The sequence below is a fragment of the Oncorhynchus clarkii genome, chromosome 2, assembly GCF_045791955.1.
Source record: "Oncorhynchus clarkii lewisi isolate Uvic-CL-2024 chromosome 2, UVic_Ocla_1.0, whole genome shotgun sequence".
In the NCBI taxonomy this organism is placed as follows: Eukaryota; Metazoa; Chordata; class Actinopteri; order Salmoniformes; family Salmonidae; genus Oncorhynchus; species Oncorhynchus clarkii.
In genome coordinates, this window is record NC_092148.1 from 47277814 (window position 1) to 47305078 (window position 27265).

At 41.0% G+C, this 27265-nt stretch overlaps 1 protein-coding gene across 4 annotated transcripts in view; it reads left to right on the forward strand.

Moving 5' to 3' along the window:
- Positions 1 to 2985: 2985 nt before the first annotated feature.
- LOC139368626 (diacylglycerol kinase zeta-like) overlaps positions 2986 to 27265 on the forward strand; it is a 105888-nt gene continuing 81608 nt past the window's right edge. The window contains exon 1 of one of the 4 annotated variants that reach the window (XM_071107772.1): positions 2986 to 3251. In XM_071107772.1, coding sequence (XP_070963873.1) covers positions 3187 to 3251 — 65 coding nt within the window. In that variant the 5' untranslated portion in view covers positions 2986 to 3186. Of the gene's footprint in view, positions 3252 to 18932; positions 19895 to 27265 lie in introns of those variants that run through there. The other 3 variants (XM_071107762.1, XM_071107745.1, XM_071107754.1) reach the window with 3 other exon arrangements.

A 27265-nucleotide genomic window follows, 5' to 3' on the forward strand; every position in this document is an offset into this window, starting at 1 on the left:
TTAATAAAGCAAACCAACCCTTGTAATCTAGGTGGTGAAATGTGTGGAAGTAGGAGATGGGATCCAAGTTCAATGCCCGATACTTTTCTCCCAGAAGGTCTGAGTAGTACTTGGGTGCCACTGTGATAATGAAGATGGTTTGCCTAAGACGACCACAACAATTACATTGTCTATGCTAAGTTTGTTTAAATTGTAAATGAAAGAAAATAGTTGGGCTATAAGAAATACTTTTTATTCAATGGGGCTAGGCAAAGCAGAGATGACAATGCTTTTAATTTCACCTATACAACAATAGCCTATTATTTAAGTAGAGTATGTTTAAAATATCATAAACTATCAAGGCTCAGGAGAAGACCCAGATGCATACAGTTTATTACAGAAACAGGGGGGCAGGCAAAGGACAGGTGAAGGGCAGGCAGAGGGCAGTAGTCCAGAGCAACAAATTATGATGAGTTATTATATGAATATATGATAACCACTGGATTTTTTGGGGACAATAATGTCTCCAGGGTATATGGATGTGATATTGTACTATTTGCGTCTTCCTTTTCATGGTCATGGCTAGAAGGGATCCAGCTTTTGTAAAATTAACGTGATATTTGACATTTCGTAGCAGATTAGGAGAATTTACACAGCAGGTTAGGAAAATTAGGTTATGGTTAGGAAAAGGGTTAGGGTTAGCTAAAATACAAAATTAAAAACTTGACGTTAATTTGACAAAAGCTGGATCCTTTTAGCCTAGATTACATGGTTGCATTCAAAACAAGGTCATTTTTTATTGATCTGTTGTCAGTGTCAGTAGAGTAGGCCTTTGTGCTTGTGTAACAGTATAACTTTAGACCGTGCCCTCGCCCATACCCGGGCCCCTCTGCACACATCAACAACAGTCACCCATGAAGCATCGTTACCCATCGCTCCACGAAAGCCGCGGCTCTTGCAGAGCAAGGGGAACCACTACTTCAAGGTCTCAGAGCAAGTGACGTCACCGATTTAAACTCTATTTAGTGCGCGCCACTGCTGACTAGCTAGCCGTTTCACATGCGTTACACTTGCCTGTTTTGCATGTTATTTTGGAATTAATACGTGTCACATATCAGTTTGCAAACAATGTAATAAAAAAATATATATAATTGAGTTAATAAAGCTGCGTACAATAATGGTCTCCTTTTTGTTTTCTTGAGTAAGGCAGCTCCAAAATCCAGGTGTTTCAGCCTAGCTCAGTGCTTTCTGAGGTGGTGGGGCAAGCCAGCAGAAAATACAGAGCGTTGGGCCGTGATTGGCTCAGTGATCTGTCACTCATGGGGACACTACGTCACCGCCAATTCTAGAAATTGTAACATTTGTTGCATATATTTTATATAATTATAAATATGACATCAACATTTTGAAAATCTGATTCCCCCAGCTGATCATTGTCTGCAACCATCTCTGATAGTGAAGCAATGAAACAGGCAGGGAGAGTGAGCTTGTCTGTGGTGGTCAGTGAACCTTCTGGCCCATAGCCCTGTGACACAAAAGCATGTTGAAGTGGCAAAGTCAATATCCACATTTATAAACACAGGGTAGCTACAGTTATTGTTATTTGTGGGCCTAAACATTATTTTGAGTTAATTCTATGAGGGGGAGGGTGTTCAATTTATTTTACAGTACAAGGGGAGAGTCAAGTGAAAATATTTTTAACAGTAAATTTTTATCTGTCCCTAATGCAACACTTTTTGTTATCATCGATATCACGCTGAAATCAATAGAACAGGAGGCAAACTTTTGGGGTGTAAGCGCTTTTTTAGCAAACACTATTCAAAGGGCACATGGAAACTTGAATAACCTATACATGATTGGTTAGATGAGCATTTGTAGAAGGCTTATACCTATATTTTGGAATGGCGGATATTGATTTCGGGAGGCTGCCATCATGGAAGATGGAATAAACTTTTTCTGTTAACTTCAGCGAACCATGACTTGCCATAGGGTATCAACAGTGGCAAAGGTTGGCTGCTATTTAAAGGTGCTACACCTAGAATTTCTCCGAATTTCTCCGTTGTGGAAGCTAGGTGAATTGCAACAGCACTAGGCACATTCAAAACAAATCCTTCCCCCGCATCACATTTTCCCATAACAAGGCTGAGAGTCGCACTTGAGACTTTTAATATTGATCTTTTGTTAATGAAAATATACTCCACAGCGATTTAGATGGTACAATGACTAGCAACCTAGAAATTACAGAGTAATTTCTACATTGGTGACTCGACCCGATTTCCACTAGATAGCACGGTCACAAAGTCAAAACAGCTTTCCCATTTTGACAACAAATGCAGCTCTGATGGGAGAAATCAATAGGTGAATATCACAGCCAATCACAACATTTGTGGGTAATATTATGGACATTTTCTGAAATTACAATTCAGGAAAAAAAATCCTGTGTAGCACCTTTAAGTGATAGTTTGACTGTAAAATCAGTCTATTGGTGTGTGGGCTGCAACCTTTATAGAGACCATACCGAATTATCTTTGCCATTTGAGAGATAAAATTATAGCTAAATCCTGCGAATCCCAGCACCTATAACAAAATCAACATTACAAAACCAAAGCTAATGATCTGTTTTAAGTTATTTATGTTGTGTCATCGTGTTGATTATTGCTTTCATACCAACATCACCAATCTGAGGCCAATGGATGTGTAATTTCCCCCCAATTCGATTTGGTCAAACGTCAGTTTGTGTAATGTAGTAGGCCTAATACTGTCCATATCAAGAAAAAGCTCCCCCATAGTGACTGTGCAACAGCCCATTCCATCGACTTCCCTACTATGTTCGTTTTTGTATTTGTACAGATTCCCAAATGAAAGTAACAACTAATGTTACAATTGGGGTACATTTACACTCTTTTTCAACTAATAATCTTATCACGATGAACGGGTCCTCACATTTGGACGAGCTCCCTCTGCGGTGGACGTGTCTACGAGAGTGCGTGTGCCGCTTTGGGAATCGTATTTGCTTTTTTTTCAAAGATGTGTCACTCCAGTCAGCCTCCACACATTGACCAGATGGCGACCACGAGGTTAGAAGAGATGATCGATGAGGAGGATATTTTCCCTGAACAACAAAAGCCAAATTAGTATTTTATATAGGAACTACATAGAGTTTTGTGGAAAAGGCGTCCGGGAAAGTACGGAAGGGAGCTGTCAAAAATGACAACGGAAAACCAGCTGGACGAGTTCATGCACCTCGCGCTAAGAAAACGGCTATCCTACAGGTAAATGGATATCGATAATAACAATTTAAATAGCCTACTACCGTTACCCGTGTCTTTCAGTCAACTTTGGATGAGAGTGCTGTCCTAGGCTATTGCTTTTCCTCGGAGTCAGACTGCCGGAATCATGAATTCAAGTCTGAATTAATTACCATACAGTGGGAAATACTGCATTTAGCAATGTGAATGTTATATCTTTTATAACTATTAAATACGTTTTGAATGAGATTATAGACTAGTTTTATAGACTAGTTTTAGGCTAGGCTACAATATAACAGTGCTTGTTGATAATTCCATGAACCATGCTTGTCAATAATGGCTGCTCCTTTGTCCAACCAACATGACCCATAAACAGAAGTAGCCCAACTTGGGTAGCTAGTAGACCAGTTGATTATAACAGAATGAAATTGTTTTTTTCTTCATCTATGTCAAATACATTTTTTTGAGGACAAAGCATGAAAGAGTCATGGTCCTTCACTCTTTCCAATTCACTTCCTGAAGAGGAGGGGTTATGAATATTTTCAGTTTCTATTCATTTTTCTCAACAGCTGGATTTTGCACCGACTAAGGCTAAATGTAATTAGAGAGAGAGAGAGAGTTCTGGTATCATCATCACTTTGATCATCCATAAACAGACACAAAGCGACCCGTATCATCTCCCCAGTGATATCCTGTTCTTGTTCACACATTAACCCAATTAGGAGGCATCTGTCTGTTTTTTTTCTTCAAAGCTGTCATCTGAGATACAAGCCTATATCCATCATATCCCACTTAGACAACAATACCCTTTGAAAGACCTACACAGGGCTCATTAAAAGATCCTAATGATATTAAAGCCCAATGCCCCTTTTAATAGGACTGTGACTCATCTACTTGTTTTTTTGTATGTGTTTCCAACAGTGTCTTGTGTCTTTTGAAAAAGAGTGACTGCATTTTCAGTGCTGCTGTGGCTTCTTAAATCTGATTATCAGACCTTAAAAGACGTGTGTGTGTGTGTGTCATTTCAAGCGCTCCGCGCTGCATTCATGATGCCATCTGTGTGCAACTTCCTGTGTTGGTGGGCCTGTGTGTTTGTGGAAGCAGGATGTCTGGCATACATGGTTCCGATCACACCTAAGCCCTATACTACGAATCAGGTTTGAGGTAACTTTGGTTATCCCGAGTTCAACTCTGGGGCAGGCTAACTCCATTTATTTTGAATGAAGTGTCTGAGCCTCGAGTTGAGGACCGATGAAATCAAATTCCCTCCGTCTCGCAAAGATTGCGTCATCATCCACTTAATTTGAGTAAGATGACTGATAAACATTTGATTCTTCAAATATTGTTTTTGTGTGTAAAAAATATTGTAATGTTAAAATACCTACCACATTGAACATTTAGAAATGACAGAATGCATTTGAAACTTCACGCACAGTAAAACTTTCTTATGACAATACAATTATTTTATTGATACTATTTCACACCATAGCCTGCTGAATTTGATAGAATCCTTTTCTTTCAATTTGATTTTGGCACAAATGAAAATGTTGCACTGACTCGTCCATTGATGGCCGTTTCAGCATTGTCTCGATGAAGAGTTCGAACTAGCCACGTGCATCATGCACAAGCAGTTACAAGCCTGCTAGAGTCAGCGGCAGGCTGACAAGCAATATCCACCGTTGTAATATGGATAAAGCCTGAGCTGGCTAGCTTTAGAAAACCCTGAGCAGATCTAGCTTGCTTCATAGTATACAAATCTGGTGCCAACTACACATGATACTACGTGGGTTGAATGGTCTGTGGTCATGCTTTTTTAAAATGTAAATTATAGATAGGCTAACTGGCCAGAAACAGGTTTCCATTTTACATGACCACTGAAATGCAGCTCAAAGGGGATGTTTATGAAAGACATGAACCTGCATGTTGAGAAGTGTATGGGGAGGCTCAGGTTGTCATGCCAGATCTCCGAGAGGCTCTCTCACTCTGTGTGAGTGAGCGAACAGTGACCAGGAGAGAACTGGGTTCACAGATATCTGTCTCCTGAGGACCCTTCAAATGTAATCTCGTTATCTGAGGATCTAACTGAGTGTCAGGGTTATTTCACTGGTAAGAAACCTGATGTCAACCTGATGTTTGCCCCGAGAAGCACCTGATGAACCAAAACAAATAATGAAACGTTGTTTTGCTCCTGTGCCTTCAAGGCCTTTGAAATGACACACAATTCATTTGAGTCATTTCAGGTCGTTTGGATAAAAGGGGGAATTATGTTGATCTACATGCATATCCCATGAATTGTAATGTAACTAGTACACTGTGAGTCAGAGAAAACTTTCTGTAGACGCACACTAACCATATTAGGTATTCACTGTTCTTCTATGGAGGCCTATCCCATATAGCTATTCAAAACTCAAAAGACAGGCACACTGAGTACAGTTACATGCACACAATAATTATATTATTTTGAATAGTCCGATTAAGATAATAGTTTGATTTGAAAGTTTGCATGCTTTGTAGGAAGAACGATTTCCCTAATAATCTTGTTTACATGGATACATCTGAAATCAGGCTACCTGATGGGGCAGAAAATCACCAATCAAAATTCAAGTTCTACCACAGCGAGCGACCATTATATTATTGGGAAGTTCAGACTTCACTCCCGCAAAAGAAGGAACCTTGTGCTGCTCCTGCTAGCAAATACACAGCTGTGACTCTGAATTAAGGGGTTTACATTAGAGGTTGACCGATTAATCGGAATGGCCGATTAATTAGGGCCGATTTCAAGTTTTCATAACAATCGGAAATCTGTATTTTTGGGCACCGATTTGCTGATTTATTTTTTTATATATATATATATTTTTATACCTTTTATTTAACTAGGCAAGTCAGTTAAGAACACATTCTTATTTTGAATGACGGCCTAGGAACGGTGGGTTAACTGCCTTGTTCAGGGGCAGAACGACAGATTTTCACCTTGTCAGCTTGGGGGATCTAATCTTGCAACCTTACAGTTAACGAGTCCAACGCAATAACGACCTGCCTCTCTCTCGTTGCACTCCACAAGGAGACTGCCTGTTACGCGAATGCAGTAAACCAAGGTAAGTTGCTAGCTAGCATTAAACTTATCTTATAAAAAACAATCAATCATAATCACTAGTGAAAAATCATAATCGGTCGACCTCTAGTTTACATGTCCTAATGATTCGAAAAGACTTCGCATAAAACCAGTATCGGTGAGTGGGTAAAGTCAAACGTTAAGCCAAGCCATAAAAAAAGCCATATTGCAACTTATGTGTTGTGATAATTGCTTTGTTTGCTCTATAACCTGTTAGTTCATATGCCATGTGAACGTGATCTTTTTTTTTAATTAACCTTTATTTAACTAGGCAAGATTCAATTAAACCACACCACACTCTTTATGGTGAAGTCTACAAAGCATATTGCATGTAACAAACAGTTAATGACCTACAGCATTTTTCGGACTACCAAACAACTATTGATTTAGTTACCACGGAGAGTTACTGCAAGTCGCAAAGAAAACAGGAGCTGCCTCCAATATTCCAGCACCATTTCAACTACAACAGTTCATGTCATCAAATCACCAATGCTTAGTCTAATACAGTGACAACTAAAAGATACCAAAAACAATTTAGTCCAATCAACGTAAGCTAAATAAGATGGGGCTGTCCACGGTTCTGATTTGTGTGTGTTTGCGCAAGTAGAAAAACATGTTGCCTCACCCTACTTGTAGAGAAACGCCAATGCCATTCTGACTCTGTCATACAGCACACGCTTTTATTTTTGTTGTTGTACTAGGCTACCTGGCTAAAATGCTTGCTCGCTTGCCTAACTTCCTTTCATGGGCAACGTTAGCTAGTTAACATTAGCCTTCTACATCTAGCTACATATTGAACTTCTTCCTCTCAGTCCAGGGGCACAATGTATTTTATGGTTGGATCAGAATCGCCATTATAGTCATTGGCCAGTACGGAAACGTCCCTTTTTCAGGACCCTGTCTTTCAAAGATAATTCGTAAAAATCCAAATGACTTTACAGATCTTCATTGTAAAGGGTTTAAAAACTGTTTCCCATGCTTGTTCAATGAACCATTTATGTTAGTCACATGTCTGTGGAACTTGTTCAGTTTATGTCTGTTGTTGAATCTTGTTATGTTCATACAAATATTTACACATGTTAAGTTTGCTGAAAATAAACGCAGTTGACAGTGAGAGGACGTTTATTTTTTTGGTACTGTATATAAACTCAGCAGTCAAAAGTTTGGACTCACCTACTCATTCCAGTGTTTTTCTTCATTTTACCGTTTTCTACATTGTAGAATAATAGTGAAGACATCAACACTATGAAATAACATCAACACTATGAAATAACACACATGGAATCGTGGTAACCAAAAAAGTGTTAAACAAATCAAAATATATTTTATATTTGAGATTCTTCAAAGTTGCCTCTTTGATGACAGCTTTGCACACTCTTGGCATTCTCTCAACCAGCTTCATGAGGTAGTCACCTGGAATGCATTTCAATTAATAGGTGTGCCTTGTTAATTTAAAAGTTCATTGTGGAATTTATTTTCTTCTTAATGCGTTTGAGCCAATCAATTGTGTGACAATGTAGGGGTGGATGTACAGAAGATAGAGACGTATTTTGTAAAAGACCAAGTCCATATTATGACTAGAACAGCTCAAATAAGCAAAGAGGAACGACCGTCCATCATTACTTGAAGACATGAAGGTTAGTCAATCCGGAAAATGTCAAGAACTTTGAAAGCTTCTTCAAGTGCAGTCGCAAAAACCATCAAGCGCTATGATGAAACTGGAGGAGGTGTGATGGTGTGGGGGTGCTTTGCTGATGACACTGTCTGTGATTTATTTAGAATTCAAGGCACACAGCATTCTGCAGTGATACACCATCCAATCTGTTTTGCTCTTAGTGGGACTATCATTTGTTTTTCAACAGGACAATGACCCAAAACACACCTCCAGGCTTTGTAAGGGCTATTTGACCAAGGAGAGTGATGGAGTGCTACATCAGATGACCTGGCTTCCACAATGAAACGACCTCAACCCAATTGAGATGGTTGTGGATGAGTTGGACTGCGGAGGGAAGGAAATGCAGCCAACTAGTGCTCAGCATATGTGGGAACTCCTTCAAGACTGTTCGAAAAGCATTCCTCATAAAGCTGGTTGAGAGAATTTCAAGAGTGTGCAAAGCTGTCATCAAGGCAAAGGGTGGCTACTTTGAAGAATATAAAATATATTTTGATTTGTTGAACACTTTTTTGGTTGCTTCATGATTCCATATGTGTTCTTTCATAGTTTTGATGTCTTCACTATTCTTCTACATTGTAGAAATAAAGAAAAACCCTTGAATGAGTAGTTGTGTCCAAACTTTTGACTGTGTAACGGGATTCGTACTCCTCTGACGAGGAGTATGAGAGATCGGACCAATATGCAGTGTGGTACGTGTTCGTCATGTTTTAATGAACAAAATCACTGAACACGAAAATACAAAATAACAAATAGAAAGACAGAAACGAAAACCGAAAAAGTTCTGTGTGGAACTCACAGACACAGAAAACAATCACCCACGAAACACTGGTGGGAAAGGCTACCTAAGTATGATTCTCAATCAGAGACAACTAACGACACCTGCCTCTGATTGAGAACCATACCAGGCCAAACGCAAAATACAACATAGAAAAACAAACATAGACTGCCCACCTCAACTCACGCCCTGACCATACTAAAACAAAGACAAAACAAAGGAACTAAAGTCAGAACGTGACAGACTGGTGCTGTATATTAGGGATAGGTGGTATACCATATTTTACTATATACCGGTATTGATGCGTTGACCGGTTTGGGTTTTGACTTTACTTTTGCTAAGTTTTTGAATGTTTGGTTTGTTAAATGTGATATGCAGTGTGTGATGTCCAATTTTATAGTTTACACCGCTACTTGAGACATCCCTCTTCACTCTCCCTCTCTCTCTCTCCATGCCACTTTCCACACAGACCTAGCCCTGTCCCCATGTCACTAAACAAGCACTTTTGTTGCTTGACCACGAGAGACTTGCGTTCAGTCTGTATGGTCAATGCAGCACATGCAATAATGTTGATGACAACGATGTTGTTTCCACTTTACTTCTTAATATAAATCCACAAGCTTTCTATAATTACACAATTAGTTTGTTTTTCTTACAACTGTAAACTGTAAACCAGCTCATTTGTCTTTATTATCCAACTTAAACTAAATCGTGTTAGCTGGCATTCTAGCTAGCTAATAAATGTTCTGGGTCGGAGCTAACGTAGCTAGCTAATACAGCCTGATACCAGTTCTGGTATTGGACTAAATCAGCATGTTTGTGCAACAGTATTTTCTAAATCAAAGAGGAATAGGCGAAGCATGAATATGTTGGCTACATGAAGAAACATTTAATGTAGCAAAGATTATAGGGTTCCCTAGGAAACACTGAACATCATCCTAGCCTTTTACAATAGCTCCTCCCTGTTTAAAAAAATATTTGTTATCATGTCAAACAACACTGTATTCAAAGTGCCCACGATTATATTCTAACTATAGAATTAGAATAAACATTATATTTCCATGATTCCAACAGTTCACCCAAGTGTTTTAATCTAAATTGCAAGTCAAATCGCAATTGCAAAATTTGGTTAAAAAGAAGCCTTTTTTTTTGCCCATATCTTGCAGTGTGGATTGATCTCATGGCAGTGTGGATTGATCTCAAATGAGTGCAGAAATTGATGGAAATGCAGGAAATTATTTTAGGCTGAAGTTGAATTGAACAGTATAAAACAATCAGAATGGAGAAAGACCCATTGGATGTGTTGCCACTGTAAGTGATTTCATTCTATGGTCACATACTACTCATAAAGCAAATTTACAATTTGTATTATTCAAATACATAAAATACCATCGTACCGTCAAACATTTGAAAAACACTGTGATAAGATATTTTGGCCATGTCGCTCAGGACTAATATATACAGTTTATATATATTACAATTGGTGTATACTTACTTCGATTATGACCTTAGGCCAATTTAAGATAAGCAGAGTAAGGTGTTTACATGACTAATGTCATACTCAACTTACTGCCATGATCAGTTTAATATATAATTATTAATGTGCATGTAAACATACTCACTGACTGACAGAATGGAGAACGGCAGTACAGTGGTTGCTTGACTGAACTTTGAACACCAAGCCCCAAAAGTAAAAGCTCAGTAACACCTTACTTGCATCCCAAATAGCACCCTATTCCCTATTGAGTGCACTACTTTGACCAGGGGCATCTTAATTGAATCAGGCAGCTCTGTTGCACATCACCTGAGCAGTGGTTCGTGTGAATCAGTCAGAGGTGGTGTGTTCATTTGTGGAGAGAGGGTGGGCACTGGGCAGGACACCTGGGCTGGCACATCAAACCATTGCCTTTAAATTACTTTAATTCATCAGAGGGACAGACAGAGAGTAGCCCGGTGTCCAGCAGAGATAATCCTCAAAGGGGGGGGTTCTGATTCAGACATAAAAGGGAATGATGCATAAAAGGAAATGAGCTCATCCATGATGCTCCCTGGGTGGCAGATGCCATGCAGAGTTGTTGCATTCAAGTATCAGATTTTGATTACTTACTTACCGTACGTAACCTGATAAATAACATGGTCAATGACGTACAATGACGTATTGGCTGTCATGATTTTACCTGATGGTTGCATTGAGTTTAGATTAGCCTATATCATATTCTGGTAGATACTAGCTGACTAGCTGCGTTCAAATACATGCATATTTGAATTTTAAATACTTATTTTCTGTGTATGTGAGTTTTCAAATATTGTGTCAGAATCAACTTCTTCTATTTGAAGTACTTGAAAGTATTTTCTAATAATTTCTATAAATATTTAAAACGACTTGTTTCCAAATACATTTTAAGTACCCCTAGAATAGTGAAGGGAAGTTCGGCTCTTTTTAGTGATTTAGATCTTTTCAAGTCGTTCAGTCAAAATAACAAATCTTTCGTCATTTCGCTCATTTGACTCAGTAAGGTTAATCCTGCAAGTAAGGAGGACCCCCTACCGGCGAACGAGGAACAAAAAAAATCGAAAGAATTATGATTCTACGAGCCTCGTTCACCATAGGTGCCTTATTGCAGCTGTCATTTGTGATTGAGACTTTTAAAAGTGTGCTTCAGATAATTGATAGGCATACAACTACGATTATTTCTTGTTACTGCCTTTGAAATTAGGTTTAGTTGCTGCCGCAACTGGACTAGATTGTGAACGACTCAATTGCATGAGTTGACTGCCGCGAAGGAGATAAGCACAATATCGTTCATGAACTGCAACAGCCCCCCAAACGATTCGTTCTCGAGTTCGAGCTGGTTGAGCAAAGCAGGCTGTATGTTTTGGTAGTCAATAACATTCAATAGTCAATTAATTGCACTCATTCTTGCACCATGCGATCAATTAACAGTTTAAAACATGTATATATTTTTTCCCGATACTTTCTGCAGCACGATCTATTTTCCTGCGGAAGACTGCTTATTAATCCTGTTTTATTCATTGCAGCCAGCAGGCGAAACGAATGACTAAAATGAACGAGTCACTCTGAAAAATTAATCATGACTCTCGAGTCAGTAAAAATAGTAATTAAAAAAGAACGAGTCGTTCGCTAACTGCACATCACTACCCTAGAACCAAACAGACCTGGGATCGGTTTCCCAAAATCATTTTAAGACGAACTACATCGTTATAACCTTCCTGGTTGCATCGTTACATCTCCAAGCTGTTTCTCAAAACCATCGTTATTAACGTTCCACTTGAAAACGCTCGTAATCTAGCGCCTGCCTCAGCTGTGGTGTGCTTCGTTAGATGCGTTTTTTGCCCTCCCACATCACGTTATAGACAGAAGATCTCCGCTAAACATAGAGGCACAATATATTGAGAATGTTGCCTATCCTCCCGCGAACTTTAGAACATGCATATGCCCATTTTCTAGTGGTTGAAGTATTGCATTGTAAAAGTCGCCTAGTAGCCTTGTGCAAATGGAGAATATATGATGACTTATTCAGAACAAAAAAGGTAGCTAAATATAATGACAAGATGCAATCATTTGCTGGTAGTAAGAAGAGTGAAAATCTATGTATTTTAATCTTTGCATTCTAAAATAATTAGAAATCTATTTCCGGTCATTTATTTCATTGCCATGATCATTGCAGAATAAATTCCTCAACTTTTCTGACTGACGGTTTCATTCTCGCGAAATAGCCTATAGGCCTACAAGTTAGGCTACCATTTGCCCCATCTCTCGTTTAATTGGACCCTCTTCACGGTAGTAAACAAACAAACTGCCGGTATTTAAAGTATTTTTCCCTATGCCGAGTTCTGTTTTCTATTTTTTTAATTTTCCTGGTTTTGGATTTCTTTCAGTGTTTTAACTCTCAATATTACAATTATTCTTAGAGAAACAACAAAAATGCATGTTCTGAGTCCATGTCTATGCTTAAATCACATCAGCAGACCATTTGAGGTCTGGAAAAAATACTAACAAATGTAATTGCGCATCTAGCATGAGAGTAATGTGTCTGTCTGGCGATGTGTCTGTTAGGTCTACTGCTGCACCACATGTCATGGCAGAGTTTGTAAAACAATGGCCACCGAATTGATATAAATAATCATGATATAGTTAGTTCAGGTAAGCCTACTTTGCAGTTAACATTTAATTGAGAACGTTTTTGGGGAAAGTCTTTCTGTTTACCCACACGACTGTTATCATTAGCATCGCTAACTGGCTACATACGGCGTGATAAACAGACAGACTGGGGCAATATTAATGGAAAATTAATTGGCAGATATTGTGTTGCGTTTGGCTTTTTAAGCCAATAGTGGCTAACCAGGGGTAGGATCATGTCAATGTGGCTTTGATTGAATAGTAGCCAGGAGCTTTTTGTTTATGACAGTTTGCGATGGAACAAATGAGAAAATGTACTTTCAGAATTGTTTGGCGAGCTAATCGTAGGTGGGCAGCGAGCTAATGGTAGCTACCTGCTAATGGTAGCTACAATCTACCTGTTGGAGACCCCTACTCTATGTGATCCGATTCGAAGCGCATCTTAATGGTAGAATAGATGGTTCACCATTTTCATTGACGTTTGTAGGCTACATCTAGATACTGCAATGTCAAATTTCTCGAGCAGCATAGACAATATTTAATTTATAAGCGCAATACATACTATTGCACCTTTCTGACCATGATGAGTTCATATTCCCGAAGTAGCAATACAACAAAATACCACGGACATCTCATTTAGTTGGGCCTATTAGATAGATAGGCTATTGTAATTTCAAGTTTTTGCTCTATGCATCTGAAAGGGAGCTCTGTTTTATAACATACAGTAGAATTGAACAGGTGAACAGACAGTTGATCTTTTACATTGAAGTGTTGGCCTTCTGCACTTAATTTTTTTTTTATAGAGTAGACAATGTTTCAGAATTTACGGGCAGTGCAGCATATTTAGGTTTGGGAGAAAGTAACTGCAAAACATTATTGAATTCAAATAATCTGTTTACAGGTCCACAACAATTTGCAAATGTCTTTGTGTTTCAGAAACGGTCAGATACAGCAAATGTCACTGCAAAAAACAACAACATTCTGCTAAAACATCCAAAGACATTTGATCAAGTCCGCCTTCTGATATGTCCTTTAGATATACAATCTTGGCCTAATTCCAATACTTCCAAAGTATACAGCAAATAAGGGTGTTATTGTCACCAGAAAAGGTGAATTATGGGTGTTAATCAAGCAGAGTTATAATGCTCCTTCACTTGCACACAGTTTTATGACAGGTTGGATTTATAACGGGAAAGATGGTAAGTATGGCATGTGCCGAGTTTATAAATCTCTATTTTTGTGTGTGTACTGTCTTTTCATAAATGGGGCACACAGATATTTACTGTTCAATTTATCTTAGAAATGAGGCCCCTGGTCTCTAAAGAAATGGACAAAGTCTTTCAGTTACACTAGCTGACTAGCTGTGTCTCAAGTTTTGGACAAAGTCTTTAATTTTTCAACTGTCCTGAACTTGACTCAAGAACTTGACATTCCCTGCATGTCCCGCAGGAGTCCTGTTCCCGTGTCAACCTCTAATGCACACTGCCTGCATGCTACAACCCACACACACACCGGTTGGTGGACACAGCTGTACCGCAGAACGTTCCATCTGCCCGTTCCTGTTTGGTACAGTGCTGAGTGAGGGAAGAGGAGGGCCTTTTTCTCTACTTCATTTGGGATAGCTGATGAAGTGTGCATATGTGGAGTGGTGGTTCTGCTTGCTTTTGTGTGTGTGTTTTATGAAAATCTGTATCGGATTGAAAATGATGAAAATCGAAGCTGTGCTTGGTGTCTTTTGTATATTCATCATGCCTGCACTGGAAACACATGGCACTTCACAACACACCAAGCCATAGACTAGTGTAGCTTCTCTAGTTTGCCAGAATATGTCCAATTCTTATTTTGTCATTTCAAGTGTTCACAGTGTACTTCCCCTTGTAGTTTTATTGTAACTGAATACACCAGTTGCAATAGAACAGCATCGTTAACAGTATTCAGATGTGAACAGCATCTGACCAGCATTGTATAATACCGCTCCTTGTCAATTCCATGCAGTGTTGAGATGGTGTCCTACTCGTAATATCCGATTCTGTCTGTGTGTTTTGTTGTGTGATAACTAACTCTGCTCGGCCCCATGAGCTGACCTCTGTCAGTGATGTGTCATGACAGTCAGCCAGGCAGAGGAGGTTTGCTGGAAGGGTTCAAATTGATAAGTGACCTTAAATGTCAAACCATAAAAACAATCCCCATCCCGCCCACGCACAGAACGGGGGAAACCGCAACCCTGTTGGGTAAGACCTGTTTTTCTTTCGACTCCCTCATCATCAAAAGAAACCGTCATCAATGTGAGAACACACATCTATCCGCTGCCATGCAATACTGTGGTGTTCTCGATTGTGGGAGCCACGAGTATCGCTCTATCTCTATAGCCCCAGGGCTGGAGCTGGTAGGACTGAAATAGTGCTGCTGTTCTTGTGAAAATAGCAGACTGACTGCACAGGCTGGCAAAATGACCTGTCAGGCAACCACAGCAGCACATACAGTACATGCCCATGTGATTGCTTGTTATTAACCCATGCCTGCATGGCTAATGAGGGCCTGCTGTAACATGGCATGTTCATTAATCGCAGGTCCCTTGTAACAAGTGCACCCCATGACCAAAGCGAATAGCTATTAACCCAGTCACACATATACTATATATAGAAAACCACTGAGACTATACTATAGTATAACATATCCTTTTTCTCTGCTTACTATATGACATGGTTTGACCATGTGATGTGAAATAAAGAGGCCTTTGGTAATGGTCACTAACAATTAATCCTTTCTCGTCCTTTTTTAAGCTGTTTCTTGTTTAGTGATTGCAGTAAGTGGCACTGCAATCCCTTTCACAAGACACTTGACCTGTTTTGTAATGACTTAGTACCGGTTTCCAGTTTCTTAACAAGTAGAAGATGATTAGTAATATTGTCCGTAACAATGGGGAAGTTGAATCAGGATACGGAGAACAAATAAAAGGCTTTAAGGGTGGCTCGCTCTTGGTGACTTTGAGTTTAGGTTTTTGTGGTCTGCGTCGAGAGACAGGGGCCTGAAAGGATATAAACACAAATGGAGAAACATCAGTGCAAAATGATCTTGCCTTGTCACAGGTAATGTGGGAGGCACCGACCTACTCTGATTAATTGCACAATTTATTTGACCAAACACACCAAAGTAAAATTGTACCCGTTGAATAATGGAATAATGTAGTTCTGTGCTGTATCCTATCGTTAGAACATTGGCTGCTGCCTTGTTGTTTCCTGTTGGCGCTGGTGCAGCAGAGAAAGCATATGTCCTCTGTCTGCGTGGGCTCATGTGTGGGTGTTAGTAAAAAAAATAATCTAAAAAAAAAGCAGATGATATGGATTTTTGTTTGCCGGTAAAGTAAATCACTTCTCTACTGTATGGTTGCTCACTTATGGCCTTTGTTTTCCTCTATTGCAAATGTATGTGTTTGTATAAGGTCCTATGCTAGACATTTATCCTCTGAACATTTAATTTCTATGTCTGACTGGCTTTATCGCTTTTAGCTGTGTTGACGTGTCAATTCAGTCCTTAGTCTGCTTTCAAGTCTAAATATTGAGGCATGATGCGTGAGTAATTGTCATCGCACACTCAGCATCTTCCTCAATGATTGAATTACACTGTATCTTCACTAGATGGAGCCCAAACCACTACAAATATGGTTTGCCCCAAATATCTGCTATCATCATCACCCACTTGTACATTTTTTGGCCTCTGCATCCCTCTGAACGTATGTTGTAACATGCATACAACCTCTTTACACATACCTCTGCATTAATTTTCACCTTGTGAAATACAGTAAGTTTAACAGTTTTTTGTTGTTGTTGTATTATCTATTGATTAGGCTTGATATGAACTATAACCTGGGTCATGTTTATTAAGGCACTAAACGGAATAAAACAGAAATGAAACCTCCATACGTTTTCAAAGAAATACGCTTTAGTTTTATTTTTCTGTTGCAAAATGTTTTTAAACATTTTGTTACGGTGTGCCCTAATGAAAACCAGCATGGCCTAAAAACTGACTAGACTGTACACCCATGCAAAGTGTTCTTCATTTCCCCATGGCTTATGTTTGGGTGTTTCACTTATCCAAATGAGGAGGGATGAGGGGATTACTGATTTTGGGAAATGTGTCCTTCTAAATGTAGATTTAATGATTTGTCCATGGGGGTGCTCATTTGTATAGACTGCATTTTGTACAGTAGGGGGATGTAGCTATTCCCAAAACTGGTGTCTGTTCCATTGTGATTTCCAACAGAAAATGCCATAGGCATGTTTGACTGCTGTTACTTAGTAGTAGGCCCATTTGTTATTGTTTCGTTGAGGTTTTGATATTTGACTTCTGGATAATAGGAACTTAGATAACACGTCACAGAGTACCAAATCAAAAGCATCTACCATGTTCTCTGCATTCTGAAAACGCAATGCACCGAATGCGTAGATGATTTTGATTTGATACTCTGTGATGAGTTATCTAAGGTTACAGGTCACTGAGAGAGGACTGGCATCAATGATCTTGTATTTTCATAGAGCTTAAATAGCTAGGAGAAGGACTGAGTCCCTCCATAACCTGAGCAGTGCAAATCACCGCAATGTGTTATCTAACAGATCCACTACTGTGGCGTGGTGTGCTCATGTAACATACATTTGAGTGAGCAGTGAGGTATAATTAGCAATAAAACCGAGATACACTATACACACTAAGTTTGTTTAGATTAATTTGGACCTTTCCCGAAGTCATTGATAAAAATATCTTGCCTCGGTTACTTCAGGTACAACCCAGGTGTGTCCGAAATGGCACCCTATTCTCTACATAAGGCTCTGGTCAAAGTAGTCCAATATGTAGGGATTCGGGTGCCATTTCAGACCCATAGTGTCGTTTTTTTCTCTCTTTTTTTTCTACTGTGTCCTCCTGTGCCCCCGGAGCTCTGCAACTCTTATTTCCATTTGAAAACATCTGCTTGGGGCATCCCTCCAGTCTGGGCCTGTGTAACTGTCATGGCACAACCTATAATCCTTGATACGCAACACAAACTGAAACTGGGGCACCACATCACCATAATTCCTGGAGGTATCATCATAACCCAATTCTGTTACGCAATCATGACCCGAGTTGTAAATTTTGTGGAGTGAGATGGTCGACCCATCCTGGAAACAGCCCCGGATTATTACAGTATCGCGCTGATCCGCCAGGCGCCCACTGCACCTCTTTTTTTTTAATTGGCTGTCAAAAAATAACTTTGGCTATCCTTCAGAGCGGTGCACCGAGCTGAACTCCAGCTCATAACGGGAGCCCAGGGGAGGTGGCAGCCACGCGCATGTGGTGAAGATCTTTGCGTGGGACTCACTGCTGCGGCCGTGTGAACTCTCAGCTTCTGCTGCGGCACTCTCTATCGCTAAAAGTGGGGTGGTGTGTGTGGAAAAAAAAAGCGCTGGATAGATGGATGGATGGCGTGGGCATTTTTTCACCCATCTTTATGTAAAGCGTATGTGGGAGGGAAACCGGAGCGGAGTACATTGCAAAGAGAGAGAGAGTGGGGAACTGGAAATGTGATCGAAGTGAGAGGCAGGACTTTGGTCAGGCAGTTATACATGCCGCCTGGTTTTAAATAGAGGGATGTGTTCAAATAAAAAATGAGGTGCTTTTGTTTAATTTCATGCCCTTGTATAGTGAAGCAATGGGACCTGCAACGTCCTTATTATCATAATAAGCAGACGTGTGGTTCTGTGGTTAAACAGGATGTGTTATAAATTAGGTTGATAAATTAGTATGCTTTCAGCTTTCGACATGTTTTAGTCTATATTTGGATATTTGGACACATTTAGAACATTTTCGTTCCCTTCCACACACTCAATTTAGGCATTTTTCATTAACGACCAATAGGTGGCAACGCACTCACATAATACTCTCGGCCAATGGGAGAGAAAGTAAGAGGGAGGGGAGGGACAGAGAGAGAAAGCAAGGGAGAGCTACAGAGATGAGTGGGAGATAAAAGTATGTGCAAGAGAGTGAAAGGAAGCGAGATGACACTGAAGCAAGAGAGGGAACGTATGCGAACAAGAAGCCACAGGTAGGCCTTGTTCTTGCTTGTTGCTTCATCTGGGTATGACACTTCCTGGATTGTTTGAAATAGTCCCATAGAAGGTGAGCCAGCCAGTGTGTGTTGTGTGGTGGTGAGAGTAGTAGTAGTAGTGCCAGGAGAGAGAGGGAGAGAGCGCAGCCTGACCAGGAAACACGAACAGCAGAGCGGGGAGAGAGGCTTCCTCTGACGGTGGCATTGGAGGAAGAGAGTGAGGAAGCCAGTTGGGAGAGAAGACCAGACCCGCCTGTGGAGGAACAGGAGAGACATTTCAGTTCGAATGATACTGCTGCCTGCAGCTCAACAGAGCTGTGTGTGGTGAGCGACTACCACACGAGGAGTGCACACACCAAGTTTGTCTCTATAGAGTTTCCCTCCTCTGCGCTCTTGTGTCAAACTTGACACGTGAGAAAGGAAACAGGGATACGGAAGACTAATTGTCGATTTCCTGTTTTGTTTTTTCTCTAATTTCCTCCCTTTTTTTTTTTGAATGGAGGAAGGAACGGCCAGAGTGTAGTTGCTGCTTATTGCTGCTGGGGACTTTTTGTTGTTCTTATGGCCTCTTGCTGCCTGGCCTGGGGCTGTGTGGACTCTGTGACTCCTCTGAAAGGAGAGGAGAAGCTCTGTGTGTGAGAGAGAACTGAGAAACAACCGTTTAAGAACATCGGCCATGGAGCAGCCCGAAGAGGAGCAGGAAGGAGCGGGGGCTTCCCCGGACCCTGACGAGACTCTGCAGGATGGAGACGAACCCTACACCTCTGCCTCGCCGGCCTCTTCGTCCTCCTCCTCTTCCTCCAGCCCGGTCCTGCCCTCCGCCGCCGCCGCCATCCGCTGCCCCCACACCACCAAGAACTTCACACTGCGCATGTTTGGCAGGAAGTGAGTATGCATACTGTAGGCACTGGCATACCACACACCCCCGCAGCCCCCGCAAGTTGGGGGAGGTCCCGCGGGCTCTAGGGCCCCCCCCAAAATACAAGAATAAATGTGCAGAATAGCAGGAACTTTGCTTTAAAAATGCAAAAATTCTCTCAACCTCATTGCAAAATGTGTAGAATAGCACAAGATTAGCAAAACAAAACTGCAACATTTTCTCTCTGCCCCATGACAATATGTGTAGAATAGCATGATATTAGCTATAAAACGTTACGCTAGCTGCAGCAGAGTGGTTGTGGAAATGTTGTAGGAGTGTTCCCACAACCACTTAGCGGAGACAGATGAGTGAAAACATAACGTTGCCAAACTGTGGCAGATGGAGACGTTATGGAAATGTCGCAAAAACGTTCTGCGCTGAAGGCTACAGTCAGTGCCCCCCCCCCCCCCCCCCCCCACGCAAGGTCTGAGCATGGGACATCCAGGGGGCCCCAGAGCCCATGGGCCACCCTGCCTTGCATGGGCTGTGGGGATGTGTGGTACGCCAGTGTGCCTTATTTATTCTCAGGCATATGACACAATGACAGCCTGGTCCCAGATCTGTTTGTGCTGTCTTTCCAACTCCTATGGCCATTTCCAAGACTCCACAAACAGATCTGGGAGCAGGCTAACACAACGATGCCACGGTATTGGTATGACTGTGAGAGTTGAACCACAGAATGAGAGTCATGATGGAAATTTGGGAGCTACAGTTCTCTCTGAACTTGATCAGCGCTGCCGAAGCCCATCACTGGGCCAGATAATCACTTCAGGTCTTCAGTTGAACAAAAACAAACTGTTTTAGCGTCAGACGATCAGAGCTGTTCTGCAGTCACAGGTGCTTTCCAAGTGTTTTCCCACTTGTTTCTTTTTCAGCTTCAGATTACTGTTTGGAGAGCTTCCTGTTTTTGTTTTACTGGTGACTGTTTCATCCCCTTGAACTATCTAGTCAGATGCGTCACTGGAGTCTTAACAGGTGCAACGTCGTGTTTTATATCACTCGGCCTTTCGAGTGATGCAGCGGTCTAAGGCACTGTATTGCAGTGCTAGAGGTATCACTACAGACATTGGTTCGTTCCCAGGCTGTGTCACAACCGGCCGTGATTGGGGTATGGCAGCGCACAATTGGCCCAGAGTCGTCCGGGTTAGGGGAGGGTTTGGCCGCGGGGGTAGGCCGTCATTGTAAAAAAGGATTTGTTCTTAACTGATTTGCCTAGTTAAATAAAAACGATTTTTAAAAAATATATTGGCATTATAGTACTGTTTTGACGTAGGCTACTTCAACTGCAGCGGTGTAATTGATCTGTGCATGTGCCAGCACCAGCAGTGCAAACTTCCCAACTGAGTTTGGAAAGACTGGAAGTATGCATTTTAGAAATAGTTTATATGCCCAAATCGACGTTGTATGTCTTATGTCTTGGCATTATAGGAACATTTTGTGAGTTCTGTCTATCATTGGTCATTGACGAAACCATCTCATGAGCCTTGCTGTAGTCGGGGCAAATTGTCTAAAGTTAAGTATATTAATGGTCAAAATCAAGTTAACAAGAGGTATGCTCTGTCTTTATTGTTAACAAGAGTGATACCAAACTTGTGGTTTAGTGTTCAGTACAGCAGTTCATTTTCCTCTGTCGTGGGAAAGGCTAGTGACCCTGAGTGCCATCTGCTTGGTTCAACAACTATTAATGTATTTCCTCTTCATGATACATGCAGCAGTAATTGCAACATGACTTGACCTTGTGTACATTAAGCATTCATTATGCTTTCAACGACAGAGCCGAGATATGCTTAAACTGTCGTGAATTAAAAGGTAGCAAGTGCACTTTCAAATTGAATCACGCCCTTACATTAATCTCACGGCGCGATCTCCCATGGCCCTCTAAATATAGCGGGTTTTAATGGATTGGCAGAGCAATTAATGAAAAACTGTCATTTTTAGGCCCAGCTGGGAGCTTCATCACTACCAAGGGGAACTAAAGCCCCGGACAGACTGTAGGATTGTTGCCGTCTTATACCCTGATTTTGCTGTCCCAGACAAAATGTCCACATCGTGGGCAAATTCTTAGGTCATAAACGATTGTCGGACGTCTTGGCTCGTTCAACGTGACAGGGTCTAGGTCTACCGATTTAAATACCACTGCGTGCGGTCGTAGGCTCCGACAAAGTTCTGTCAATGTCAGACAATTTTTGCTGTTCCCGGTGACTGACCAATAGACACAACGGCCTGAACTGATTTTAATATTATAGTTTTATTTCAAGATGTACATGCTTAGCAAGAAGAACGCTTTCTCTAATCATCTTGTTTACATGACACATCTGAAATCAGGCTACCTGATGGGTTTTTGATAAATGCACAAAATCGTCAATCAATATAAACGTTCTACCACAGGGACCATGTTCTTTTTGGGAAGCCTATTTGATTCAGAGTTTGGACATATACAGTTTGTATGTAAAACAATTTCTAAAAACTCAAGTCAGGAGGCTTGCGCTGCTGGTGCTGGCCCTTGTGCAGATGAAATACACCGCTGCAGTTGACGTAGCCTACGTTGGCTGACGTAGCTTCGCAAGCCAATCGCAGAATGTGACGACAGAACTGAAACAAATCGTAAAATTTCACCAGGTTGACATCAATATTTGTATTTGGTATCATCTCACAGTGTGACATGTAACAATGGTAACATCTCGCAGTGTGACATGTAAAAGACTGAATCCGACATACAGTGTGGGAAGGCCTTAAGGGGAATTCAACATGCCAATTTCTCGTGTGCTGAGGATTTGGTTAGTCCCAATCAGGAGTAGGGCCACACAGCAGCTCTCTTACCCACTTTAAACTAGTTCAGAAATAAACCCTAAAGGGGACAAAAAAAATATCAAAAGCCCCAGGGCCTTTGCTTTTGTAAACTGAGCACTCAAACTGGCACTACGAAAGGGGAAGACCAACAATTATTTTATAATGTACATCATCCAGTGACTAAAGGGGATAGAATGAGTGTGTGAAGGAGGAGGATCATTTTCAACTTGATGTTTTAACTTACTGTATGTTTGTTTCAATGCTTGTGTTTCCCTTTTTGTCTGTCCAGCTAGATTAGATTAGATGGCTGGGATGCTTTTTTTAGAGCAGGAGTGCTGATTTAGAATCAGTTTAGCCTTTTAGAGCATAATGAATAAAGGCTGGGCCTGATCCTTGGGGGAGGCAGGTAGCCTAGTGGTTAGAGTGTTGGACTAGTAACCGAAAGGTTGCAAGATTGAATCCCTGAGCTGTGAAGAACAGTCATCTCAAAGAAGTGATAGTTTACTCAAAAATCGATGTATTTGTATGTGTGTTCTCATAGTATTTTCGGGGACAGATAGATGACCTCTGAACTGGCCCACTTACTCAGACAAATTTGAATCAAATGAGTGGAAATGGTGCACCAGTATGATCGTGTATTATTCTAGTTCACTGGCACGGTGCCCAAAATTACTGCTGCGGCCACTGTTGTAATGTGGGGCGGCAGGTAGCCTAGTGGTTAGAGCGTTGGACTAGTAACCGAAAGGTCGAAAGATCGCAATCCCGAGCTGACAAAGTACATCTGACATCTGTCGTTCTGCCCCTGAACAAGGCAGTTAACCCACTGTTCCTAGGCCGTCATTGAAAAAAAAGGAACTTGTTCTTAACTTCTTGCCCCTACTTGAGACGCATATGTCCCAAGTAGGCACCTGGAAATGCAAATGCGCTACGCTAAATGCTAAATGTACTCGTTAAAACTCAAACCTTGATCAAAATTCACAAGCAGGGTATTAAATTAAAGCTACACTCGTTGTGAACCTAGCCAGCAAGTCAGATTTTTAAAATGCTTTTCGGCGAAAGCATCAGAAGCTATTATCTGATAGCATGCACCCCCCAAAATGCCAGCTCGACACGTAAACAACAGATTTTGCGATAGACGGCGCTACCCAAAACGCAGAAATAAAATATAAAACATTCATTACCTTAGACGAGCTTCTTTCTTGGCACTCCTATATGCCCCATAAACATCACTATTGGGTCTTTTTTTCGTTTAAATCGGTCCATATATACCCAAAATAGCTTTGTATGGAAGTTGTGTCATTCAGAAAAAATCATCGTTTTTAAACGCTGCGTAATTTTTTTAAATTAAAAAAGTCGACGATAAACTTTCACAAAACACTTCGAAATCCTTTTGTAATCCAACTTTAGGTATTAGTAAACGTTTATAATCTATCAAAACGATTACAGGGCGATGTCTCTTCAATAGGTCCTCACTTCAACAACAATGCAATCTGATCTCTCGCTAAACTGCATCCGGGTGAAGACTGGAGAACTTGGGGTCAGACAGATGGATTTTCCAACAATTAATTCGATTGAAAATTAGTACAATGGCGCCATCGTGCGGAATTTGTAGATGGTGCAGGCAAATTCCCATTAAATTCTGTTCTCCTTTAACAACTGGTGGAAGTGACTTATGGAAATTATTTTTTGCTTTCAGAGAGCAGTTTTTCTTGCGTTTTTCAATGAAACACACGCTCTGTTATAGTCACAGCCGTGATTTAACCAGTTTTATAAACTTCAGAGTGTTTTCTATCCACACATACTAATCATATGCATATACTATATTCCTGGCATGAGTAGCAGGACGCTGAAAAGTTGCGCGATTTTTAACAGAATTTTCAAAAAAGGAGGGGGTAGGATGAAGAGGTTTTTAACTGACTAAATAAAGGTTAAAAAAAAATCAAAAATCATAGATCACTCAAATCAAATCAAATCAAATGTATTTATATAGCCCTTCGTACATCAGCTGATATCTCAAAGTGCTGTACAGAAACCCAGCCTAAAACCCCAAACTGCAAGCAATGCAGGTGTAGAAGCACAGGCTACCTGATGGGTTTTTGATAAATGCACAAAATCGTCAATCAATATAAACGTTCTACCACAGGGACCATGTTCTTTTTGGGAAGCCTATTTGATTCAGAGTTTGGACATATAAAGTTTGTATGTAAAACAATTTCTAAAAACTCAAGTCAGGAGGCTTGCGCTGCTGGTGCTGGCCCTTGTGCAGATGAAATACACCGCTGCAGTTGACGTAGCCTACGTCGGCTGACGTAGCTTCGCAAGCCAATCGCAGAATGTGACGACAGAACTGAAACAAATCGTACAATTTCACCAGGTTGACATCAATATTTGTATTTAGTATCATCTCACAGTGTGACATGTAACAATGGTAACATCTCGCAGTGTGACATGTAAAAGACTGAATCCGACATACAGTGTGGGAAGGCCTTAAGGGGAATTCAACGTGCCAATTTCTCGTGTGCTGAGGATTTGGTTAGTCCCAATCAGGAGTAGGGCCACACAGCAGCTCTCTTACCCACTTTAAACTAGTTCAGAAATAAACCCTAAAGGGGACAAAAAGTCACTCCTATTCTGGAGATGGATTGTGAATATGGGACTTGTTGTTAAAAATAAAATGAAATGTTATTGGTTGCGTACACAAATTTTGTAGCGAAATGCTTATGTTCCTAGCTCCAACAGTGCAGTAAAACCTAACAATACAAAACAAATCCCCCCAAATTATTATTTGTTCGTCCGCATCCGTGTTGCGGCCATCCTTCTTTTTTAGTATTCATGGGTTATGTCACTCAAACACCGGAGTGCCACATTTGAAGAGGAATCGTGCTATCGTACACTGAGGAAAACCAATGGGTCAGGAACCATTTCTACTACAGTAGCTTCCTCACCACTAACTCCTCAACTGCACCTAGGCTACAAGCAAAGAGGGATCACAACATGCTCAGTCATGTTCAGGGCAATGCAAACAAGACAGACAAGTCAAGTGTATAAACAGTCATTTCTATTTTAGTGAAAGCTTTGCTACTGCATAGATGATTTGATGTTCTTTTGAGAAGTCAGCAACTGACCATAAGAGCCAAACATCATTCTACTGTGTTGTTGTGGTCAATGTTACCACTCATATTTCTGCGTTCTGTGGAAGGGTTTTTCCGAGTGGACGTGTTATTGGTGACCAGAGATTTGTATTACAATTGTTCATAACCAAATCCCACTTAACAAACACACTTATGATGTGGAGGAAAGGGCACTTGTATTCATTCAGACTTGAACATAGTTTGTCTCACTGTTTGGGGTGTAGCTTGTGACAATGAATGTCAGACTTGTGTAAGGTATATGATGAATGCATATCTGACACTTTTTGAAAATAAAGGATAAATATCGGTATGTACAGTTGCGGCCAAATATATTGGCACCCCTTGTACTTTTCTTAAATAATTGCCAATATCATCTAAAATAAGTTGAAGTTTCGGACCTTGTTATTGGATTTTCGACATTGCAGAAGTTTACAATTTTCATTTAGAAAATAAAGACAAGTAGCATGGACAAAATTATTGCCACCCCGGAGCTAGCCCTTTGTTGCACAGCCTTTGATCAAGATACACTATATAAACAAAAGTACGTGGATACCCCTTTAAATTTGTGGATTCAGCTATTTCAGCCACACCAGTTGCTGACAGGTGTATAAAATTGAGCACACAGCCATGTAATCTCCATAGAGAAACGTTGGCAGTAGAATGACCTTACTGAAGAGCTCAGTGACTTTCAACGTAGCACTGTCATAGGCATTACTACAGCCCCGGATTCGATCCCAGGCTGTGTCATAGCCAGCCGTGACCGGGAAACCCATGTGGCGGCAAACAATTGGCCCAGGGTCGTCTGGGTTACGGGAGGGTTTGGCCGGGATTTCCTTGTCCCATCACGCTCTAGCGACTCCTTGTGGCGGGCTGGGCGCCTGCAAGCTGACCTCAGTCGCCAGCTGGATGGTGTTTCCTCCGACACATTGGTGCGGATGGCTTCCGGGTTAAGCGAGCAGTGTGTCAAGAAGCAGTGCGGCTTGGCAGGGTTGTGTTTTGGAGGACGCGTGGCTCGAGTTGCAACGATGGAACAAGACTGTAACTTCCAATTGGCTATCACAAAAAAATATATATATTAAAGAAATGGTTTGTCGTAATCGGTGTGGACTGGCCTACGCAGAGCCCCATCAAACGCCTTTGGGATGAATTGGAACGCCGACTGCGAGCCAGGCCTAATTGCTCAAAATCGGTGCCGGACCTCACTAATGCTCTTGTGGCTGAATGGAAGCAAGTCCCCACAGCAATGTTCCAACGTCTAGTGGAAAGTCTTCCCAGAAGAGTGGAGGCTGTTATAGCAGCAAAGGGGGACCAACTCCATATTAATACCCATGATTTTGGAACGAGATGTTCGACGAGCAGGTATTCACATACTTTTGATAATGTAGTGTAACTGCCATCAATGAGCTTGCTGAACCT